Below are 26,001 nucleotides of genomic sequence, written 5' to 3'. Positions count from 1 at the left end.
ACATTTTCGACCAATCAGAATGCAGCAAAATTCCAATTCTCAATAGCAAGCTCAGTGCTAATTAACTTCTTTTTTTAATAGGGTTGGCGATTCTTAAGTAGATACCAAGAGGGGAAATTGTTAAGTAGATCCCAAATTTTTATTCGAATAGTGCTAAACACAATAAAAACACAATAAAATATAAAACACAAAAAGAATAAAAAACACAATTCTGATTGACATGATTTTAACGTGCAAGCAGCAAAACTTGGTCAGCCCAGATCAACCACCTCTTCCAGTTCCAGCATGAATAGGCAGCTCTATTATCTATAATAAAAATCTATAGTCAGTTAGTTTACACTGAGGTTCAAAAATTGTCTATTTGATTTCAAGTATAGAACTACTAATACTAGTTTAAAGTTTAAGGAGTACGATCTGTATTAAGACAACCACATATTCATTCTCGCAGGCAAGCAGACAAATACTTTATTAACCAATCAGAATTGAGCTGAAAAGCAAACAAATGAAACAGTTTTTTACTCTAGCTCTTGTATCAACTCTTGACTATTGAAATTTTCTTGAATAAACAAAACAGTTTATTTTCTACGGTAGGTTGTTTAAATATTTAAGTTTATTTAAGTTTAATGATTGATTCAACGAAAATTTTAGACAATTACTTGTATTGGATGGATGTAGGACCCGATGATAAACATGTTTTTCGTGGAGACATCAATCTTGATCATTTAAAACCTCAAATTGAAAATGCATACGAGGATTGTCTAAATGATTTTAGTTTAAAATGTCAAAACAATTTAGAATCCACTCGCCAAACGATTTTTTCCAAAAACTGCAAAAAAAGTGTTGTGCTCAAAATTTTTCTACAGTTGCTATGGTGTCGGATATATTGATTACAGATCATTCAACGGTAATTACATGAAAAGAAACCAAAAGGGATTCCCCTGATGAAATTTCCCAAGGAGAAATATTTAAAACTTGGATCACAATAAAAAATTGACAATTTGCGGAAAAATAACTCTTGAATTTCTACAATAAATACAAAAGCACGCGACGAAGATATTACAAACTAAGAGAGCAATGAGTCTTTTCAATTCATTCATTAGATAATTACAACAAACATAAACCATTTCGTCCAAACTAAGACAAGACACAAAAGAAAGCAAAAACATGGATAGATAAAGAAATCAAAAAGTTGGCTAGCAAAATTCTAAAAATCACATTAGCTCAGGAAGTGATAAAGTAAAGTGAAATTTGCAAAAAATAGAAATGCATTACAAAATTGATAGACAAGAAACGAAAACAATTTTACCAAAACAAGCTTGAAAAAGATGTTAAGCAAAACGCTAGAATCTTTCTAATACTTTGCGAGAATTATCGGATGAAAGCAAAAAATCTGTTAATCTAAGCCGAGTAAAGATCAAAAATTTCAATCAATTTTCTGCAATATGAGGTTATACTGTAGCACAGCTAATACAACATCACTATAAAAACTTGAAATGAAACAAAACTGAATTCTAAAAAAAATTTTAAGAAAACGGAGATATCGATCAATTAAAAAGTTTTAAGAAACCTACAAGATATGCTCAGTGAAACAGTTGCACAATTACAAGGTATTCAAAACTTCAGTTAAACTTTTACGAAAGGATTTCAACTTGAATTCCTAAACAACTTAATTTTGGATTCTGAGATTGATATATTTAAACATAAAAGAGTTAAAGAGTTTATACATCACAAATAATAAAGAAATGATAGATCTTTTTTTTCAAAAAGAAGGGGGTTGAAGGGTTTGGACAACTGCTAGTAGTTCACAGTAGAAACTTCTTAGAACTTCCTAAAAGTTGTACAGCTAAGCATCACTTGTCTAGACCTATAAGACTTGATGTCCTAGCATGTCAGAATTATGTAAATTGACAAATGTCTATTGAATAATCCCTGATGTGAAAAGAGTTTATTATGATTTTTGTAAGATAAATAATTAATAATGGTTAATGTTTTCCTTGTCTCGATTCTGATTGGTTAAAAGAGTATTTGTCTGTTTAGTGACGAGTTTGAATACGCTGTTGTCTAAGTACTGCTACGTAACCAAATTTCAACTAGTGTGACTTTTTCTAATTAATTCCGAGTGTGCCCTTTCTTTGTTCTCCGATTGTGTTTTGCGTATCATTGACTACCTGCACACCTGATTACGCATACTTTTTCGGTGGGCCATGACGTATAAACTTTTTTTGCTCCGTTTGAGCTTTGATTTTAAGTATTGATAACACACAACAGGCAGGAAAATGCAAAGGAAATAAAAACTTGGGGGATTCTAGAGAAGTTTTAAGCTAAAATACTGAAGTGTGCATGTTGTGAGAGTACAATAAATGATCTATACTGAATGAGATGACCCCCCCCCCCGTCGAATGCATGTACTTTTGACAAATTAAAAATGAAAATTCCCCGTCAGTGGAACGCAACTTAGCGGGGATAAATTAAAACTGAAAATGTCACAGGAAATGGTATTTCGCTGATAGAAGAGGGATAAAAAACAAATTACTAGTTTTTGAACACATCGACAGCAGAACACAGCAGAGAATAATTTCTAAAATAAACCTATTTCTGCACTGACAACTTATTTCTGAATTACTGAAACCAAATATGCAAAAAATTATAAATTCAGCGGGAAAAGAAAAAAAGGGTGAAACAAAAGTGAACATTGATCTTTGATTATATATTGTATTTTCTGCTCTTTGACTTGTTCTGCTAATAGACCTCTCTGATATATTCCCGGGCTGAAAAACAACACATAGGATGCACTTAAGTGTGGGAGCGCGACCTTGTAAGGAAAAAGGTTGAGCGTATAAGGCGATCTAGCGTTCAAAATGTACACATTGGTAATATCTAAGCTGCTTTTCAATGGTATATTCCACAAAGAGCGACCACCTCTTTTTTTTCCATGGAAAAATAGTGCTGAATTTTACAGGGAACTAAAACGCATTGAGTTTTCATATCCTTCTTTTTATTTTCACTCTTTTTATTTTTTTTATAAAGCACGCGTCGCACATATAGACAAAAATCTGAAACAAGAAGAAATAACTGTTTTCGCTTTTAAATGGAAACAACGTTTTTCCATAAGAGTTAAATTCGCAATAGAGATTTTTATAGTTTCATTCATATTTCATGACAAATATAGTTTCATTTATTAGACCAGCAAACAGTTGCTTCAATGGAAGTTTTGAGGCAAATTCTTCTTAAAATTCAAACAACTCTTATAAAACGACACAACTACACATTCAAAATGGTCAAATTCGCAATTTAGCGAGATAACTTTGAAAGCGTATATCTTCTCCTCTATACTTACACAATAGTAACTGGGAAAAGAACCCCGCGAATGGTCTTTCAAATTTAATCATGTGATCAAAGTCTAAAAGGTCATTTTGGCTCCAACGGGACAATACTCAGAATCAATTCCGCTTTCAATTTCGCCGTTTTAAATATCAACCGAAGCTTTCAAACTAAATTTTATTTCCCAAACTTAATGTTAATTTTTCTGAACATTCGTTTTCTAATGTTAGACAACAATCTTCTGCAAGTTCTTTCTGCGCAATTTAATGGAAAAGTGTTCGAAATTCTTTTGCTTTATTACCATTCAAATCCTTACCTTTTGGAACCCTCTGTCAAAAAGAACTTTGCAATCAAGCGGACAAGCCAAATTTTACAACTATAGCTGTAGTATTATAACTACCTATACTCGAAACTTGTTCCAGAAGACCAAAAGCGCTCCTGAAGAAACACTATCTATCTACACTAACTAACTTGAATCTTGGTTTCAGCTCAGTTCAATTTTATCTTTTCTTTGTTTTTGCAATCACTTAAGATTAGTTTTACCAGAGTTTTCGCTATCTTCTAGAATGTTCTCGAAAATTAAATTTCCAATTTATTCACAAACGCGAATGGATGTTCTCTCTAATAGTTTGGAGGATGTGTTCTCGCTGTGTGACAAAGACAGTGATCAGAAGTTGTCCTTTACCGAACTCATCTCGTTTTGTGACGTCATTCAATCGACCGTTCCGCCCGCAATTCTCGCCAGGAGATTAGTCGGCTCCGAGTACAACACCAAGGTACTCGCCACTTAGACTCTTACTGCATTTTCAAGATGTGGACAGATTTTACCACTTTTTTGAACAATGTATCGAAACAGAAATTTATTTTCTCCTGGATAACTGCACTCTCTTGTGAATTGAAACCCTAGAATGGGGGTGAAGCCAACAGCGGATTTAGGAAGGGGCCGCGGGAAGCGGACGCTTGCGTCCCCCACACCTCAGGAATTCGACCGCCTACTGACCGAAAGGGTCGCCCTTTGTTTTATTTTGAATTATCCATTTTTAGCTGACTGACCTTAAATTTTTCTAAAACCGACTTCGGGCCAAAACCCGGGTTGACCAAAGGTGCTAGTCATACAATTTTCAAATATGGAACGCCTTCCCCTTAGGGATTCGACCCCTTTTCGACCAAAAGGTCCACCTTTTGGTACTTTATAAGAAATCTATTTTTGGCCGACCGACATTAAAATTTTTCTAAAGGCGCCTTTGGCGCCAATATATACTAACTTTGAGGGGAACGCGCGCCAAGAACAACGCGAATTTTTTGTCACAATTTTCCGCAAATTGTCCAAAAACGGCTTTGTTTGACCTGTTTTTTCAAAATATTTCCTGCGGCGTAGAAAATTTGGGCAAAACAGTGTCTTTTTAGTGCTTTAGGAGAGTTCGTAAAACCAATTTGGTCGACCTAAAAAAGAGGTCGTCATCAAAACTTCCAGAAATTTTTTGAGAATCCGCCCCCCTCGAGAAAATCCTAGATCCGCCTCTGTGTTTAGTGACTTTTCGTATATGGAAGTTGAATGACTACCATTTTTCCATAAACCAAAATATTGCTTTTTTACATTTTAATTTCTCAACATTTTTTGGTTGTAACCAAACACAAGTGACAAAACCTTGATTATTCAAAATAGAGTAGCCAAAAGTTTGACCATCTTGCATTAAAATTGCATTGGAAACATATAACGTATTGTCTTACAGAAAGCATATAACGAAACTATCAAACTTTTAAACTTTGGCATTCTTTTCAACGATGATTACTTTAAAAATAAGATTTTTGAAATTGTCAGGCATTGATCAAGGAATGCATAAACATGCTATGCACAACAAAAAAGGAGTTTTGACGCCAATATAAACTAAACTTGAGGGGGGAGCGCGCGCCGAAAAAACTAGATTGCCCAAAACGCCTTTTTTGGCCTGCATTTTTTAAAAAAAAAATCGCCTGCGGTGCAGAAAATTTGGTCAAACTGGGGCTTTTTTCTGATTTGGGAGAGCTCAGAGAATCAATTTGGTTGAGTAAAATAAAGATCGACAAATGTTTTGAAATTTTTTTGAAAATCCGCCTCCTCGAGAAAATATAATTTTATAACCTTTTTTAAAATATTTTTTATAACATCTGGAGGATATTGTTTTCCTGAGCTGAAACTAAAAAGGTCGGATCTACGAATTTTAAAAAAAAGCGGATTTCAAAAAAAATCAAAAATTTCGAACTTTTTCTTAGGTCGAACAAATTGATTTTCTGAGCTCTCCCAAACCGCTATAAAGACCCCATTTTGACCAAATTTTCTGCACCGCAGGCAATTTTTTCAAACAAAAGCGGGCAAAAAATGGTTATTCACAATAGTACAAAGGGGGACTAAATCAGCTGATTTTTTCACCTGTGATCGTTTTTCGGAAAGTCATGGAGGTTTAAAAATTGCTAATTTGGTCAATTTGGGATAATTAATATGCAATATACTGCGTTCTTATAACACGCGTGAGCGGCGGGTTAATGCGTTCTAAATTGAATGCTCCGCTGAATAAACCCTGAAGTTTCCGACTGCTCATTGTTGGTCGCGAAACGTTTATGGAAATGAAATCTTGGCAAATTACAAACTTAGGCTGATAATATCAAAGACCAATTACTAATAAGACCAATTAGTTTTCCTCACTAATTATGAATGCGGATAACTTGCCACGCACAAAAAATTTGCGTATTGAAATAAACTATCAAAATTTCTAACCAGCAGCAAAGCCACACTTTAGTCAAGTGCAAGCTTACTCGCTTGGCAATCACAAAATTTATGGATCGATGCCCATACGCAGTCAACTTATCTAAAATTGATCTGAAAGAAAAATAACCATCCCATGCATAATTATTCATCCTTTTTTGGAACAACAGGACGCTAAATACATTCTTTTATACTTTTCATTTTTGTGTTGGGGGATAATTTAAACGAAAATGTGTTTTTCTTTTTTTTTCGAATATTTTGTCATTTTTGCAGCAGAAAAAAACTTTCAAATTGGCCTTTTAAAGTGCAGTCGGAACATTCAGGGCTCCTCCCTGTTATACGAGCAGTCTTCTTTTAATTTTAAATTGATCTCTCAAAAAGTCTTAAAAAGTTTGAAGAAAAAAACAACCCCGCGCTTTAACTTTCCGTCTACGTTTTTCGAACCATGCCTGCGTTATTTTTCATGTTGCCATTTTCATATGTTGCTTTGTTTCTAAAAAACAATTAAACTCATCTTGGTGCAGTTTAAATCAACGTGTTGCTTCTAGCAAAAGTTTGTTAGAGCTTTCACTTATTCTGTTATTAGTTTCTGATAATTTTTGAGTCACAGTTCAAAAAAAAAGATTTCAAATCATCCAAGTAAAAAAATGTGCACAAGTAGATAATTTGGGATAAAAACGCGCAATAAAAAACCGATTGAATGAAAATTGATTGAATAAAAAATCGTTGGTTTCAGTTTCAAAAATATAAAGAAAATTTATACAAACAGTTTTTTGACATTTTTTAAACCTAGTGATTTGAGCAAAACGAGTATCTTCATACCCTATTTTTCATAAGAAAATCGCAGATGAAATATCTTTCTGAATTCGAGCTCAGGTCATCAATAGTTGTCAAATGATAAAAAACTGCCCGTCAAAATTGTCTAGATTAAAAATTTAAAACTCTTTAAAACAAACAAGCTTAATATTTCAGATATTTTTGCAAACCATTTGATTTGTTAGGGTATTTAGAACTTCACTTTCGGTTAAAACAAATTTCGGCTAAATAAGCGCAGTTCAAAACTTGCAATTTCGAGCAAACAAAATGTAAAATATTTAATCTTCAAACTACTGAACATAAGCGCAGTTCCATACTTGCAATTTCGAGCAAACAAAATGTGAAATATTTAATCTTCAAACTACTGAACATTTTTTTACATGGGCATGCTAATCGACACACATGCTAATAGGCTGGTCCCCGTTAAAACGGCTTGTCGAACTGAGTTTAGCTCTGCAACTTGATTCGCCTAAAATTAGCTAAGCACTAATAATAGTTACATTTGGCTGATGGGAGTATATGTCTGACTTTTTATCACATCTTAATCAAGAAATCGATTACTTTTCAGGCGTACTTTTCATCAAAGCAAAATTGGAAAAATTAAACGGATTGGCTTCCAAAAATAACCCACGAGTTTTGTGGATAAGCTACATGAAAAGAATACAAACCGGATGTGTTTTCATGTAATACTACACCGAATAAAGAGCATTGAAATCACTTCGGGTTGCAACAATTTTGGAGGTTGCATCAATTTGGATTTTTTCTGTTATACAGCCCAAGCTCCACATTTCTGTTGTCTTTTAATTTTCATTTTAATCCTTAACTTTCAATGGTTGAAAGAAAGGAAAAGCTAAAACGACCGCGTCTCTAAAGATCAGGGGCGGATTGTCCCTCTAGGATTTGAGAAAAAAAATGGTAGACCTTTTTTTTCATAGGTCGACCTTTTTTTCTTGTCGATTTTTTTTGTTAGGTCGACCAAATTGATTTTCGAACTTTCCCAGAACAATATCATGACCTTTTTTTCACTAAAAATAATGCGCAGCAGGCAAAATTTTGAAGAAAAAAACATGTCAAAAATGCCGTTTTTGAGCTTTTTTTTGGTTTTTTGGAAAATTTTGACCGAAAAACTGTGTTTTTTGGCGCGGGCTCCGCCCCATCAAATGTAGTAAATATTGACGCAAAAGGCATCTTCAGAAAAATTTTAGGGTTGATCGGCTTAAAATGGATGTCATAAAAAAATACCAAAGGGCACCCTTTGGTTGGTGAGAGGGTCAATATCTGAGTTCAAATAAGAGCGTCCACCCCACCCATTCTAAATTCGCTCTGGTATTGGTAAGCACCCATTTTTTATAACAGAAAGTACCCGTCATTTCTTTACCGCTTCAAGAATTTTCAATGCATATTGTATGATTTATTGATTGAACGAACATATTTATTGACTGATAGCTTCGAGATTAAGTCGTTGACTCTTGTTATATGTCTCTTTCAAACTTCATGTAATTTTGTAACAAAAATTTTCATCAATCATTTTGCAAAGTGACGGCTTTTTGTCATCAAACTTGTCACATTAAAATTTGCAAATTTTAGAACTTTGTTTTCAGCTCTCATACTATGAATTGGTGAACCGATTAGCACAAAAATGCGACCTTGATTTGGACAAACATTTGCCCCAGAGCCAAGAATCAGAGACGACAAATTCAGGTAAGTGTAAATGAAAAGCTCTCTCTGATTTCCTGGCTATTTTCCTGTCCCCCGCTCTTTCATTTTCTGAAATTTTCCTATTTTGAATGTTATCGATTGTTCGAAAGAACTAAAAACTGCACAGTTGAAAGATGGTTAAGAAAACTAAAAAATCGGTCAATAAACAAAAAAATAAATCAGGCAAAAAACATGGATAAGAGCCAACCTCGAGGAGAGCTTAATACAACCCCCCCCCCCCCCCCCCCCGAGTACATACATCAAAGAAAACGGAAAAAAGACCAGGAACTGATATCCAAGAGAGAACATAGAACTGTCAATGTAAATCGAACATTTTCAACAATGCTGGATAATCCTAACATCAAAGAAAACCATGACCATGACATACGGTGGTCTTAACATGAACGAACGAAAAGCAAAGTCGGACAGTTCAACTTTAAGGAAGATAACCAAACGGGCGGATTTAGGGGGGGGGGGGGGGGGGCAGTGGGCGGACATTCCTTCCCTCAGGGATTTGACCCCCCGCCGACCCAAAGGGTCTCACCTTTGTACTATTTTAAGATATCCATTTTTGGGAACGGACCCTAAAGTTTTCTAAAGGCGCCTTTGGTGCCAATTTATACTAATTTTGAGGGCGAGCGCGCGCCAAAATAGCGCGGTTTTTAGGTCAAAACTTTCCAAAAAGTGCCTAAAAACGCCTTTTTTGGTCTGTTTTCTTTTAACAAAATTGGCCGCAACAGGGTCTTTGTAGGGCTTTGGGAGAGCTCGGAAAATCATTTTGGTTGACCTAAAAAAAGGTCGACAAAATTTTTGAAACATTTTAGAAAATCCGCCCCGCCCCCTCTCGAGCAAATCCTAGATCCGCCCCCGTAACCAAAGCAATTTGAGAGGATGTTGCTTTGAAATGACAGTTGAAATAGAGAAAACGAGCAGCACATAAGCAGAGAGAGAAACAAAAGGCTGCGGAGGTACCAAAAAATAAAATATACGAAATTAGAGAACGGGAAAAAAACGAAACCGAGAAAATTTGAAACTCTTTTTGTCTATGAGATGATAATTTTGTGTGTTTTAACTAAGATTTCACATCTTCCCAAAATCATTTAATTTTTTGTCTTTGGAGTTGACTTGTCAGATTTTGCTTTTTGTTCGGTCAGGTTGAGACCATCCTGTGTCATGGTTTTTTTTTGATGCTAAGATTGTCTACTATTGTTGAAAGTTAGTGTTTGGTTTCCATTGACGATTTTCTCTATTTTTCAGCTTCTTTTTCATTTTTAAAAATTTTTACTGCTCGGAATTTCTTGTAAATCTTTCTCCTCTAAACTCAAAATTCTTTTCTTATGCCCTTTTTCACCTCACTGTTATTTGTCATCAAACTCTAGTTTTAGTTATTGTGAACACTCAATTCTAATTCTCAAAAATGATGGCTTCGATTATAATGCTGAAAATAAGGCGATGGTTTGAAAAAACTACGACCTAATTGGAAATCCAAATTGTCGTTAAAAACAGAATTTCAACTAGCAATGTGATAATTTTAAGGCGTATTGCAGAAAACACCAATATATTCAAGCAACATTGCTAACATCGCTTCCTGAAACAAAATTTCTCAAAAAGAAATTTCTCATTGAAGCTTACAAAAAAAACAGAGATGAACTGCTATCCAACTTCCTGATCAGATGCAATGTTTTCTACCCAGTCCAGTGTTCTCCGAATTCAAAAAATCTTGGAAGAAAAATAATTCTCTTGCATTTTGCTTGCAAGATTTGGCTTAGTTTTGGAAAAGTTTTTGCAAAAATTGCATTTTTTTCAAACGTATGCAAGATAAGCATTCCAATTACACAGGAATTAGTGTGTGCGGTGCAGTTGGTTCTTTACAGAGTTGACATGTTAGACTCACTTGCAAAGAGAAAAACTGAAAATGAAAATTCAGTTCTTCAATTCAAGTTAATTGAATTACAATGCTGAATTAAATTATCCGGCAAAAACGAAAAAAACTTGACAATTATAACGTATTTGTCTCAAATTGGATTGATGTTAGAAAAAATTGGCAAATACAATTTTGTCGAAAATTTTAGTAGGGTGCGTTTTCTTTTGCGAAAATTGGGCTCGAGCTTTATACTCCAAAAACGATTTTCTTGGCTTTTTTAGTCAATCAAAAACTACGTAAAAATATTTCACTGACTGCTGATAAAGTTATTTCGCAGCGAGATTCTCGTGTACCCCTAGTTTTTTAAAAAAAAGTATAATACCAAAAAATATACTGGCTATCAAACGAAAACAAATTTAACAGCAAGTTGAGCAGATTATATTCCTTGTAAAAATTGTTGAGCTACATTTGAGTCCCGCTGTGATCATACGAAAACAAATGGTCCGCTGGCTATCAAACGAAAACAAATATAACACCAAGTTGAGAAGATTATTTTCCTTGTAAAAATTGTTGGGCTACATTTGAGGCCCGCTGTGATTTATTCTTATCAGCAACTAAACGCGTAAGTTTGATTGACTAGAAAACAAAAATCTATAATTTTTGAGCTAAAATTAAGGGCCCAAATTTTGCAAAAAAACTGCACCAAATTATATTTACGAGAATTCTCAGCAAGATTTGTCTTGACTTTTTTTGTCTAAACGAACTCAACTTGAGAAAAACGCGTTTTAATTTTCAAGTTTTTTTCGTTTTCTCCGAATAATTTTTTCATTTGTCCTCTTTACACTCTTTTGCACAAAAGAACTACTTTAAGAGATCAGAGTATCGGGTATCACAAACCGAAAAAAAACCAAATATGAAGAAAATCGCTTTAAAAATTCTATGTTTCTTAAAATATCTTCAAATTGACAAGGAATTTTCTAAACCGACAAGCTATCAACCTCAATTTGGCGTTTTTTAAGACCAGTTGAACGTAGTTTACACTCTTATATGGTCTCGATCGATGTTTTTTTTTCAGGAAAAGTCTTAACATTTGTTCAGGCTTAATTTTAATTTTTTGTTTGGCTTTCGATTTTCTTTAAAACCGGTACATTTTCTTTGTTAAAAAGAGGGCAGACTCCGCTATTGAACAGGGAAAGTTGAAAGGGTACAAGAAATGTGATCAATTTCCAGTTTTGAAACTGGATTTAAATTTTTAGATTTTCCAGCAAAATACAAATTTTAATTATTGATCCAGTGTTCTCAAATTGGGTTATTTTATCGAAAGAGTGCCAATCATAAATTGTTCTAAAAACTTAAAAAGCTCTAAGGGTATCTATTGTTTTTTAAAATTCGCATTCGAAAGTTGAGATTTAAAAAAAAACAAGTCAGGCAGGTTTTTTTTCTGTTTTATTGCGTTCATTGACTCTTTTCCAACTGTCCGTTGGCTATATTTTGCTTTTGGTGAAAACGTTTTCTTCACGTTTTTTTTGCAAATTTTTCAAACCAATTTTTTATCCAAAATTGATTTCTCATTTTCTGCTGGCGTAAAAATAATTAGTCAGAATGTTTTCGATGCTTGGCAGAAGAATGATAAGTTTATTTGTCAAATCAAGCTGGAGGCATAGGAAAACAATTTTTCTCCAAATTGAAATATATATTTTTTTAGAAATATCACTCTTTGCTGGTCCTCAAGACACGTCTACTCCAAAGAACTCTCCATCTCTCAGACCTTCACGTGTGCATCAACAGACATTGTCCCTTAGAAGACAGACATTTGCGGCCAAGTACCCCCCAGCTCCCCCCGCTGTCGGATCCACTTCATGTCTCTCCAATCAACAGGTCAGGAGACTTTTTCCACTTCCCCCACATTTCATTTTTTTTATTTTCTTAGCTGTCCTACGTGGTTTTAAAGGATAAATACGTGTTGTTACGATGTAATATACAAAAAATAAATCTGTTGACAATTGTTAGTTTTACGAATAAGCCATAAGACTAATTGCGGCGTTATGACATTGTGGCGTTATGACAGTGCGGCGTTATGACATTGAGATGCTATGACCTTGCGGCGTTATGACATTGCGGCGTTATGACATTGCGGCGTTATGACATTGAGAGGCTATGACATTGCGGCGTTATGACAAGCGGCGTTATGACATTGCGGCGTTATGACATTGCGGCGTTATGACATTGCGGCGTTATGACATTGCGGCGTTATGACATTGCAGCGTTATGACTTTGCAGCGTTATGACATTGAGATGCTATGACATTGCGGCGTTATGACATTGCGGCGTTATGACATTGAGATGCTATGACATTGCGGCGTTATGACATTGCGGCGTTATGACATTGGGGCGTTATGACATTGCGGCATTATGACATTGAGATGCTATGACATTGCGGCGTTATGACATTGCGGCTTTATGGCATTGCGGCGTTATGACATTGAGATGCTATGACATTGCGGCGTTATGACATTGCGGCGTTATGACATTGCGGCGTTATGACATTGCGGCGTTATGACATTGCGGCGTTATGACATTGCGCCGTTATGACATTGCGGCCTTATGAAATTGCGGCGTTATGACATTGAGATGCTATGACATTGCGGCGTTTTGACATTGCGGCGTTATGACATTGAGATGCTATGACATTGCGGCGTTATGACATTGCGGCGTTATGACATTGCGGCGTTATGACATTGCAGCGTTATGACATTGCGGCGTTATGACATTGAGATGCTATGACATTGCGGCGTTATGACATTGCAGCGTTATGACATTGCGGCGTTATGACATTGAGATGCTATGACATTGCGGCGTTATGACATTGCGGCGTTATGACATTGCGGCGTTGTGACATTGCGGCGTTTTGACATTGCGGCGTTATGACATTGCGGCGTTATGACATTGAGGTGTTATGACATTGCGGCGTTATGACATTGCGGCGTTATGACATTGAGATGCTATGACCTTGCGGCGTTATGACATTGCGGCGTTATGACATTGAGATGCTATTACATTGCGGCGTTATGACATTGTGAAGTTATGACATTGAGATGCTATGACATTGCGGCGTTATGACATTGCGGCGTTATGACATTGCGGCCTTATGACAAAAGTAGTTTATCAAATTGAATTTGAAGGAGTGGAAATTGGGAGTGGAAAAAAGCCGGTGAGAGATGTCAAAAACTGCGAAAAAGGATAAATAGGCAAATTGTTCGGATAGAAAACTGATGGAAAGAAGAGCTCGGAAGAAAAGAAGATAATTTTCGGCAAAAATTTCATGTTTATTTTTTCACTTTGGTTAAGCCTTCCAGCAAAGTCAAAAGAACAAAATGTCTATGAGATAACCACAGCCATTAAAAAACTGATGCTTAAGTAACAATGGTTTGCGGCCCACCATAATTCGAGTTCGCTGATCGCAAATGCCGAAACAAGTTATCATCCCAGAAAAACTACCAAAAAAATCGGATGTATGTAATAGTTAAACAGGAAAACAACTCTCAAACTGCTCAAAGAGTTGAAGAGATCGTATGTTGATTTTTCCCTAGTGGATAAATGGCCTTACATATATCCTTACAAACAAGCTTTTGATGTAAAAAAAAAACATTTTTTTGTTGTTTTTCTGTATTTATTCATGATTCAATAGTCTTTTCATTTTACGAATCAAAAGAAACCGCAGTTCCACTGAAGAAATTATCTTGACGAAAAGTTCGCCCTATCTCGACACAAGTTTATCGAACTAAAAATCTGTTCACAAAATCTGGTGTTCTGATAAAAAAATGGTCAAAAGCTAGTCACATTCCGATCTGGGTTATACGTGAACAACATTGTAAAAACAATATTAAAAATTTCGCCAGAAAATTTCGCCAAAATAGGGGCAAAACATTTGGGAGAGCTCAAAAAATCAATTTGGTCGACCTAAAAAAAAAAGGTCGTCAAAACAAAATTTTCGATTTCTTTTTGAAAATCCGCCCTCCCCTCGAGAAAATCCTAGATCCGCCCCTGATTAAAATCAATGCAAACGTTTTCTTGATATCTTTCCGACTCTATTAATTTTCCAATATTCGGTTTTACGGACTACTAAAAAAAATTGTGTTTTAAGTTCGTTCTGCTTTGTTGAAAGTTAACCATACCGCAAAAATTTTGGCGGAGATAACCAAAATGAGATCTGACAATCGTCAAAATCCATCGGTTTGAGAGGCAGCATCTATTTAATTATTTTCTCATCAGTTTTATGGAAATGGCTGAATTGCCACGAATATCCAATTTAGGTTTTGTTGCAATGTTTCCGAACTTCGAGGAACTCAAAATTTTAGATCTTTAGTGACCTATCGTAGTTCATATCAGATCTAGGGTTTTTTTGAAAGGGGGGTTTGATTTAAAAACATTTTTTAGTCGACCATTACGAGGCGGCCAAACTGTGCATTTTGTGAATTGTAAGCGGATTGCGCAACAGGCAAAAATCGCAACAGTACTTAATAGAAAGTTCTCAGCGGCGCTTCAACAGGTTGAATTACCTTCTGCGCTTGCTCAAGTTGGTACTCTATCAATGATAAGTTCTCTATATTGTTGGATTAATGCATGTCTTGAAACAAATTTGTTATTTTTATTATAATTATGGTGGGCCTTGAACCAAGGGCCTTCCGATTGAGAGGCAAGACCATTGTTACTTCAGCATCAGTATTTTAATGGCTGCTTTCTATCAAATAGACTTGTGTTCTTTTGGCTTTGCTGTAAAGTGAAAAAAAAACATCAAATTTTGCTGAAACCGGTCAAATGTTCTTTTTTCATCCGTTTTCTATTCGAACTAATCGCCCAGTTATCCTTTTTGCAGGTTTTGAAATCTCTCACCGGCTTTTTTCCACTTCCAATTTCCACTCCTTCAATTTCAAATTCATAAACTACTTTTATCATAACGACGCAATTGCAGGACGCACCGCAATGAGTCTTATGGCTTATTCGTAAAACTAACAATTGTGAACAGATTTATTTTTCATACCTTACATCATAACATTGCGCTTTTATCCGTTAAAACCACGTAAGACAGCTACAAAAACATTACGAGGCCAAACTGTGCATTATAAACGGATTCCGCAACAGGCCCAAATCAGATTTGTCGCGGAATCCGCAACATTGCTATTTTTCTTTGATCCTCTCTGCTGTTTTGGATTCCACGGACAAATAGCTAAACCACTGTATTGCTCAAAATTGCTCCAAAAACAAGTAATCATGCGGAATCCGCAACAAAATGTGGGGAATCCGGAACCAGTTTGTGGAATCCATGAACAAATAAAAAATATATGTGTTTAATATGCTTGCCCGCATTGGAGTATTACTATTTTTCATGGAAACAAAACCCATTCTTAATCCATTATAATCAATTTTTTTCACTTTTGTGAACACTGACACAAAAATTCAATTATAACCGATTTTTCTCACTTTGTTGAGATGCGAATTCCAACGCACATAAGGTCTTTTCTACGTTTTAAACTAAAGTTGCTTATTTTTGATTATTTAGAAAACTTGATAACTTTTTTTTATGTTACTCAATAGCTGAATTTTGTTCCTATCAACAATTGGCCGCATCTGTTCCCACACGCCATCCCACCACCTGAACCAATCCCAACCCTGCCCCCACCTGAACCAACTCCCCTTCACCAAATGATTCCCAACCGAACCAACCCCCCACACACTCACCATACCTGAACCGGATCAGAGAGTGGAGGGGTTCAAGTGGATGGAGAAGGAGGGGGGGGTAGGTTGTTGGTTCAGGTGCGGGGGTCGGATGATTCAGTTGGGGCTGGGTAATTCAGAGTGGGGGTGGGTTCCCCAGAAGGCCAGGTGGGGCGGGGGTTCAAGTGTGGGGGCGGGGCAAAGAGGCAAACGTTGGAATGGGGGTTGCAAGGGAGCAAAGGGCCAAATGTTAGGGGAGAGGTCAACAAAATCTTTTTGCAATTTGAGTTTAGGTTTTGAAAAGGAATAGGACGTACACTCACTTTGCAAAGATTTTGCACTACTCATTTGGTAAATGCAGAAATTCTCGCAAAATTTTGCACGGCGCGAAACGAAAATAAAGTGGAAAAAAAATCCATTTTAATATGATTTTGTTCTTGTTTTATAATCCATTATGATGGATTTCAAATTATTCATAATGCATTATGATTTTGCCATAAAAATGGATTTAAATCCGTTTTTTATCCAATTTTGTTGTCAAGCCTAGCATGGGAATCGATTGTATTGACAGTTCTTACACCACAAAAATCCATTGTAATCATTTTTTTCTCTTTTCTTAGATGCGGGTAAGCTGTCGCGAAATCCGCAAATGTAAGTGAAATCCGCAAATTGTAAGTGGACTCCGCAAATTGTGAGCGGTTTTCGCAAATTGTAAGAACCCACTTACATTTTGCAAATTTCGCGAATCTACTTAAATTTTGGAACTTATTTAAAGACTTGTCCCTGGAATCTAGGAACATACAGACCCAAAATTGTGCGCCTATCCAGTGCACAGTTTGGCCTCGTAATGACCAAATTGATTTATTGAGGTCTCCCAAATCAACTATAAAGACCCTATTTTAACGAATTTTCGTCCGCATGAGAATTTTTGAAAAAAACGTGTTTTTAGGCATTTTTTGGAAATTTTTTTTAAAAAAATGCGTTTTTCGGTGCCTCCTCTCCTTCAAAAATAGCATATATTGGCATTCAAAAACTTTAGTGTCGATCAGTCAAATTTGGTTGCCCTAAAAAGTACCGAAGGGCCAAAGGGGGTCAAATCCCTGATGCGGGAAGGAAAAGCGTAGACAGCGCAGACAGCGTCCTTGGTTTAGTTTTCTGCTTTCTTGTTTCAGAGCCCTCGTTTGCTGAGAATAGGTGGCGATAATAGCCTCAAAAAGACAATCTCAATGCTCAGTCTACAATCAAAAGTAAGTCATTTTTATAAGTAATGCCAAATTGCGACCTTGGAAATCGTAATTGGTCAAAATGAGCAGTTTTAGGGACATTTACGTCGTTATGATCGGTTGCCGAAAAAAATGACCAATCGTTTGGCTCTAACTATGAAAGTAAACTTATAAAGTATTTCTCCCTTTTCTACTAATTTGAAAATCTGGCGCGTTTTCCTAAACTTGAAGCTTACGTGCAAAAGATATTAGCGCATTCAGCGTTTTGGTAAATTTGGGCCGTATAACAGAAAAGACCCGATTCTGGAAACGCCCTGTCAGTTCCTCGTGGGAGTTTTTGTACCTCTCTTTAAAGTATTAACATCTCTTTTGTTTTCTTCAGGTGCACTGTTGGTAAAAAAAACGGCGTTTGCGGTGTCCTTTAAGTCTGATACAGTCACTCGACATTCAACTTTATGATTTCAGCGGAAAAATTAACTAACTTTTTCTTCACGTTCTGATCATTTTCTCTGCAACTATTTAAGATACAGGGTTTAAATTTTAACAAAAAGAAGATGCAACAATTTGAAAGGGCAGGGCTTAACCGGGCCAAAATTTGCGAAAACTTGTTTTGAAGGCGTAAATTAGCCAGCGTTTCATAACTAGTTTTAGAGGTGTTCTTGCTGTGAAAACAACCTCACAAACAAAATGAGGAATTTGAGTTTTTTGGGCTCAAATTAGTTTTTTGGAAAGCTGATGAGCTTGAGATACTCATTATGTTACCTAAAAAGGAAAAAATTACAGAACTAACAGAGTTACTAGGTCCGGCGTTACAAAACGGCTAATGTTTTATGAATAATTTTGCGCTGACGATCGATTTCGGTTAACAGAAAACCATTTCAGCAAATATTTCAGAAAATTACAGTCTGAGCTCAGGAGTCTCATTAGCAGTTGAGTTGTATGTAAGTTTTGTCCAATTTTCTGGTTTAAACTCCCAAGAACTTTTGGTGTATGTGACGTAAAACAGATATGACCGTTTCTCGACGAAGGACCTAGTAACTCTGTTAATTTTGTTAATTGTCATTTTTAGGTAGCATAATAGGTAGCATTAAAGCTCATCAGCTTTCCATACAACTAATTTGAGCCAAAAAATTTCAAATTTCTCATATTGTTTGTGAGGTTGTTTTCACAGCAGGAATACCTCTAAAACCAGTTATGAAATGCTGACTAATTTACGCCTTCAAAACAAGGTTTCTCATTTTTTGGCCCGGATTAAGCCCTTTCAAATAGTTTCATCTACCTTTTATTAAAGTTTGAACCCTGTATCTTGAATAGTTGCAGAGCAAATGATCAAAACGTGAAGAAAAAATTGTTCATGTTTTCGCTGAAATCAAAAAGTTGCAACTTCTATGTCCAGTGGCAGTAGTTAACAGAAACCATTTTTATGAATCACAACAAACACACATTTGATGTTTCAGTTAGCTTGCTCTTATAATTTTTAACGTATTAAAAATCTTTTTCGTAAATCTGTATTTTTACCATAAACAATGATATGGTTTGCCCTTTTGACAACAATTTTTTTCACCATTAAGAAAATTTGTTTGCTACATTTTGGCAGTAAATTTTTTTCTGAAAAGGAAGGCCTAATTTCTAAACAATCTTTTTGGCCATGAATTTTTTAGGTTAAGCTGTAAGTTTTTTTTAATATTCGTAACATCATGATCAGAAGTTGGCTAAACCTGATCAATCTGCTGATGAAAGTATTGTGTTTGGATAATTTTTGGACAAAAAATTTATAAAAATCGTTTAACCCCTCCAAAAGTCTGCATAACTTTGCATAATTAGGTATAATCTAGTTTTTCTTACTTTTATGAATCATAAGAGCTCAATTGACAACCTCAAACCAGTTGAATTAAAAATTGCGAAGATAGAGGAAAAATGGAACAATTTTTTTTTCACGATTTTTACTGCTTACTTTTAAAGAATGACCAAAAAACCGAAAATGAAAAAGTAAAAAAAACTATAAACTTCGAGAAAAAATCATAAAAATATTGTCAGCGTGTTATGAAAGAGAAATCCTTGCATATTTTAGCGGAGCAAGCACTCCAAACTGGCAGAAAGAGGAACTAGAAGTACAAAAGGAAGCCAATTTTTAAGCCAGTTGATGGCTCCAGACAATCCAGATGGTGCATCAGTGTCATCAACAAGACAATCACGAGTGTCCGGTCAGTTTCGTTTGAAGCATAACAAAAACATCACTTTTCAGATTTCCTTCTACATAATCGGATTACAGTTATTTTGCTTGGGGAATCTTGTAGAATTCAACTCTATCATTCAGTGCAAATTAGGGATTCGAACACCTAACTGCACTGAAAGAACTCAATTATTGGGTGAAATCTTCCAAAGAATGCCGATTTTTTTTTTTAAAAAAGAGCTTGGAAAGTTATACAAAGTTTGGATCTTAAGAAGCAATTTAGGTTCGAGTATGTAACCTAGTTTTAGTACGCTTTTTAGTATAAAAATTATAATTTTTTAATACATTTTTGGGCTAATTTTTATGAAGTAGCACACATATAACAGTTTATCCATAGAAAACTCCATAATTGACAAAATATTCTCTTTCTCTCAGTTATAACTAAGATTATAACCAGGTCTGGACTCCATTGGTGCTAAATTAGACAGGGATGAATTCCCGTCCACCGATCACGTGACCACACCTGCCGGAGATTCCTTCGTGGAACAACTAGTCCTGGAAGCGTGTCAGTCACATTTTAACCCACCACTGGACTTCCAAAAGTCAATTTTGCACTCAGACCAGCAGATAACAATCCTTACACACGTCATTTGTCAGTTGTCATCTGATAACACAGTTCACGACCAGTATGCTATTCAAGAGGTAAATAAGAGGAACTCTGTTTCCCCGCGAGGCTGTTTTGAGTCAAAACCCTTGTTGTTTTGAGTTAGAATGGGCAGTTTAATTTTAAAACATGGCCTAGAGGGCATTTACCTTCTAAATCAAATTAAAAGGAAGTATTTTACTTCAGTTTGAGGTGCTTAATTGAGGTGATAGGTACAGGAAAACTTCTAAGCATTCGGAGTTCTTTCAAGTAAAACTGTAGTTTCAGGGAGCTTTCACACTCCGCCCGTTCAAATAATTTCAATACTTAATTACTTAAGGGGTACAATACATTGACAGTAAACAGCCAAACTCACCAAGTTTCCCAAAAATCACTGGCGGTGCAAATTACCTTATTCCCGAGCATAGGTATATGCTTTCCGACTTATGTCGCCATCATCGCGATTCAAAATAAGTATATCGTGAATTTAACCCGGGTGCGAGTGAAAATTTTAAGTCGCGAGACCATGATGCGCGATCTTTGAAGACGCCATATAATTTACCCATCTCCGCTCGGGGCTTGGCGACAGCGAAATTTTCACGATGCTGGAAAAGCTCGGGAATATAAATTTTCCAACTTATAAAAGACCAAGTTATTATTACAAAACTAAATATTAATGTATTTTTTAAACTGTGGCATTCGTCTAGCCAAAACTATTTTTAGGTGGTCAGCCAAGTTCACCAACTAATCCTCTCCGACACGGCAGAGTCTCGAACCTCCCTTCTCACCCCGGAGAACCTTTCTCGAAGGCTGACCTTCGTAGCCGAAATGCACCAGAGCGAGAACAACGAGGGGGGCACGAGCCAGAGAGAGTCCCCCTCTTCATCTGCAGAGAGGGGGGATAGAGATAGTACTAGGCGGAAGAGATTCAGGAGTAATGGGTCGACTCTTCCGAGGTCTAACATTTCGTCCACTTATTCCAGTCGGACGGTGCTGAATGATGGAGCACCTTTTATTCCTATCAGGTTGAGGCAATTATATGTATTTTTTTCTTCTTGTCTGGTTTTTAACCCGCTGTTTCCTCAATCAAATGACACCAATATAGTCAGTATATCAGTACAGGGGCAGATTTGGGGGGGGGACGCTCTTCTCGAAGATTCGACCCCCTGCCGACCCAAAGAGTCCCCTTTGTACTATTTTGAAACATCCATTTTTGGCGACGGACCCTAAAAAATTTCTTCGGCGCCAATATACACTAATTTTGAGGGGGGAGCGCGCGCGGAAAAAAACGCGATTTTTTGGTCAAAGTTCTCCAAAAAGTGCCTAAAAACGCCTTTTTTCAAAGTTTGCATGCGGCGCAGAAAAATTGGACAAAACTGGGACTTTTTAGTGCTTTGGTGGAGCTCGAAAATCAATTTGGTCAACCTAAAAAAAAATCGACAAAATTTTCGAATTTTTTTTTGAAAATCCGCCCCCCCAAGAAAATCTTAGATCGGCCCTTGTGTCAGTACTTATATACGAACAAACGACAGTATAAACAATAAATACTAAATTTGAGATAGGGGAAGGTTTTATGGTGAATAACTGAAAACAAAGAGAGCGGAATAGTTTTTTAAAATTCGTCAGCAAAACAGGCAGGGACGTGCGCTGGAGTTTTTTGAGACGGACAATTTATGCCAAATTTTTGTTTTAGGTCACCAAAACTGATTTTCTGAGCTCTCTCAGAACACTGTAAAGACCCTGCTTTTGCTCTAAAAAGACGATAAAGTAGACTTTTGAGGAAAGTGTTTTTTTTTCAGCGCGCGCTCTTCACTGATACTAAAGGTATAATTATAAAATAGTACGGTTGCGTGACCAGGAATAAATGTCGTAAAAAAGTACCAAAGGGGGACCTTTGGAATTATTTGGCAACCAGATTCAAAAGAAATGCCCGCCTCCCTCCATTGCCCATTTCTTCCTCCTCGTGCTCTACTGAAAGCAGGGTGTTTTGTGGCATTTCTCATCAACTCTACCAATCCCATACTCGGACTTTTTATTTAATGGGCCGTCGGCCCTTAGAGTTTTTCATTCTTAAATTCAATTTTTTATTACTTGTTATTATTATTAAACGTCTCTTCTGTTGTCAATGTAGCAACGAGATCTCCTACATGAATGTGCTGACCAACTCCTCCCTGGAACTGGCTCACGTCGACCCAAAGTACCTCCAGGAGGCCCAAGTTGACAGGGACAGGGAGAGGGTGGAGAAATGTCTGGCCAGGTATTATTATTTTAAAAAGTTGCAATAAAACTGGAGAACACAAAACAAGTTTAGAGTTAGCATTGAGGCAAAAAAACTCCCTTTTTGAATCAGTGAACGCATTTTTTGTTCCAAATTTTCGATTAATTAACAGAATGCTTGGAATGGTTTCCTAGTGACTAATTTAATGGCTATAGTAAAAGTAATTAATCAATAACTTAATTTGCGTTGATTTTTTTTAAATTGTTTCATTTTTTCGCTGTTTGACTTATGTTTTTTTTTCAACGTTATCTCGATTTCAACGGCAGGCAAAATATTATCCTCTCCAATTACGAAATTTCAAATGACAACAAAAGCATGAAGGACTTTAATTTTCACTAATGTATTTTATTTCTTATAATTCCCAGCGGAATAAAAATCACCTAATAAGTTCTCTCTTTCCCACTTTTCTCTAATCGCGTTAGTTAAAAAAAGAATATTTGAGCAAATTGATAAATTTTTCCAACTGTATGTAGGAAATAATTTACAGAAGGCCTAGATTAAAAAATCCGGCTACCGATACAACTCACTAACACAAACTATCGAAATAACATTGTTCTTCATCAAAACCTTAGAAGACATTTTCGAAATACAGTGAGATTGTGAAAGATTCTAGACAACATTTGTTTTCACGATTCACAACGGAACAAAAATGCCTAAGTAGTTCTTGCCATGGGGTTCTAACCATCTGCAAATAATTACAAAAGTAATAAATCACAGCATATTCAAGTTTGATAATTTCTTACTAAACTGCTTTTTTCGAATAGTTCTGTTTAAGTGAAAAGTTATCAATTTAAAATTGTTGGTTTTTATTCTTCCCGACTAATCGTTCAAGGGAAGGAAAGGATCTACTTAAGAATCTCCCCCTTTTCTTGAAAGGGGTGGAGATTGTTAAGTAGATCCGAAGGAAGTATCAAGCTGGGTGTGTTTTACAGAATCTTGCAGAGAATATGTGTGGAAAAAATCAAGTTTTGTAGTTTGAACTTCATGGATGAAATGAATTGGGCATACTTGGTGTTTCGGATTTGTTTGCCTGAGGTCATTGGGATTAATGGACCTTATGTAGAAGCTTTTTACAGTTGCTCTTGCATGTCCCTGGCGTCATTGTAATGTTTTCTCACTGCAACCTCATGAAAATCTCCATCTCAAGGAAGTCTCACTATGTTGTTTGGGCTCAACAGACAATAAGTTATTTTTACACATCATCGCAGATTGATGTTTTGGCAAAACAAAAAAAAACGAATAGACTCTACAAGGTTGAACTAGTTCGGCAATGAATCGTATTAAAATAAAAATCCACCAATATTTAGACGTGCATCGTACCTTGATGACAGGGGTTTTTGCCATTTTGACTGAATTCCTTTGTGTCCGTGATGCCTTTTCCCGTCAATTCTGAGTTCCGCCCCTTAAGTTGAATTCAAATTTTTTCTCTTTCTTCTGCTATGTGCTTCTGCGTGCAGTCTGCCGTGTCTGTAAATGTTGGCTGATATATTTTGCCCTGGTCGAAATCAAAAGTGTCGCTGCACGTCCGGCTGCTGCTAGTTTGCTTTGTCAAACTATTATTTGGCGTCTTTTTTATGTTAATGTATTCCTATTTTTCTTGTTCATTCTGGAGATATTTTTCCTTCAGTTTTGTAAATAAACTAACTGGGATATTAGAGCAATTAGTTGGATTCCCTTTATGTGTTTCAATTCCATTGTTGCTAGTGGTTTGATGGTCGCTTCCTAAGATAATTTTCTTTCCGACTGGTTTTGGTGTTTTGCATCATCCGTCTTTGTCATCTTTCAAGACTCCCATAAATTCTTTTTTTTTCACTTTGTCAGAGATGGCTCTAAATTGCATCTTTTTTCTCGATTTAGGAAACATTCGATTTTTTCTCGATTTAGGAGAGGCTGACATTGGACGAGTAATGTGCTTGATGATATGATTGCTATCGCCTTGCTCAACTTGATGTTTTTTGTCTAGCTCTGTCCTTATGTTAGGGATTTACAACGTTGTAGCGTTATGCGACAATTCGTAACATGCGACAATTTGTAACGGTAGATTAAGGGGGGACACTGGTTCACACGCAATATTCCTCTCGTGCCGGATGTAAGCGCAGCGGAGCGAAGCTGAGCAAGCGCATTCTACTTGTCAAGGCCTTGTTACGAGCTGTCCTTGTTACGACTTGTCGCTTGTTACGAATTGTCGCCTGTTACAAATTGTCGCCCAACCACGTTGTAGTTATGGTTTATGGAAAATTCGTTTCTTAAGACCTTCTGCCTTTGCATTTGTCCCATCCCACACCGAGCGCCCATGGAGCATAATCGATTACATTGTCATATATGTCAGTATTTATAAAATTACAAAATAATCGATTATAATCCATTAAAATTGGTTATAATCCTAAATTTTTTTAATGTGATTATTATACACTAAAATCGAATTCAATCTATTAAAAATGGTTTAAAATCAGGGGCCAATCTAGGATTTTCTCGAGGGCTGCAGATTTTCAAAAAAAAGTCAAAAATTTTGTCGACCTTTTTTTTAGGTCAACCAAATTGATTTTCCGAGCTCTCCCAAATCATTAAAAAGACCCTGTTTTGTTCAATTTTTCTGCGCTGCAGGCAAAATGTTGAAAAACAGGCCAAAAAAGGCGTATTCAGGGAATTCCCTCAAAATTAGTATATATTGGCATCGAAGGCGCCTTTAGATTTTTTTAGGGTCCGCAAACAAAAATGAATATTTCAAAATAGTACAAAGGGGGACCCTTTGGGTCGGCAGGGGGTACAATCCATGAGGAGAGAAGAAGAGAAGGTGCGTCCCCCCCCCCCCCTCCAAACCCGTCCCTGATATTTTAAGCCAATATGGTCCATTATAATCAATTATTATTGATTATAATGGATTTCTCGAGAGGTTTATCTGGAAACTTACAACTTTTAACTTTTTTCAAAGTTACCTCATTTCCTGTTTAGTGCACTACGTATTGCCTTTCATAAAATGTTACTTTTCACATTAAAATTTTTTTTTCTCTCTTTTGAAATTCATCCCAGATTAGCTCTCCCGCCTAAACCCCCCCCCCCCCTGCCAGTTAACCACAAGCTCCATTCGCCCCCCCCCCCCTTGTGGTTGAACATGGGGGGATTAATTATTGGTAGACTTTAGGGGAGGGGGTTAATGATTGACACTTCCCCCCAACATTTTACCCCCACCAGTTTACCTTCTTCCTTTAGTTGGGGATGAGGTACAAAAAAACTTGAGGGGTGACGTTGAGACATAGCATTTAGTAAAACACATGGCACACATTTTCCTAATTTCTTGCAAAATTTCTGCAGAAATAATCAAATTTAATTTTCAAACTAAAATGGATTATGATCGATTATAATGGGTTATAATGAGTTTTTAATTCAAAAACAATCAATTATAATGGATTATTCTGGAAAAAATAATTGATTGCTTTCCAAAAAAAATCGTAGATTTTGATGTATTATCAATTTCGTGGTCTGAATTTTAGATCTTTAATGAATAATAATGGATTAGTTTTGTCTCG

General features: G+C 36.2%; 1 protein-coding gene across 1 annotated transcript in view; it reads left to right on the top strand.

Annotated features, from left to right (window-relative positions):
- Window positions 1-2,915: 2,915 nt before the first annotated feature.
- The window catches only part of LOC134842628 (uncharacterized), a 30,013-nt gene continuing 6,927 nt past the window's right edge, over window positions 2,916-26,001 (top strand). The window contains exons 1-8 of the mRNA XM_063859055.1: window positions 2,916-4,097; window positions 8,482-8,581; window positions 12,148-12,320; window positions 17,330-17,404; window positions 19,452-19,584; window positions 20,011-20,255; window positions 20,920-21,221; window positions 22,328-22,453. Coding sequence (XP_063715125.1) covers window positions 3,888-4,097; window positions 8,482-8,581; window positions 12,148-12,320; window positions 17,330-17,404; window positions 19,452-19,584; window positions 20,011-20,255; window positions 20,920-21,221; window positions 22,328-22,453 — 1,364 coding nt within the window. The 5' untranslated portion in view covers window positions 2,916-3,887. The remainder of the gene's footprint in view (window positions 4,098-8,481; window positions 8,582-12,147; window positions 12,321-17,329; window positions 17,405-19,451; window positions 19,585-20,010; window positions 20,256-20,919; window positions 21,222-22,327; window positions 22,454-26,001) is intronic.

This window comes from Symsagittifera roscoffensis, chromosome 3 (assembly GCF_963678635.1).
Source record: "Symsagittifera roscoffensis chromosome 3, txSymRosc1.1, whole genome shotgun sequence".
Taxonomy (NCBI): domain Eukaryota; kingdom Metazoa; phylum Xenacoelomorpha; order Acoela; family Convolutidae; genus Symsagittifera; species Symsagittifera roscoffensis.
Note: the sequence above shows the minus strand (reverse complement) of the source record. Positions and strands in the feature narration are given on the sequence as shown.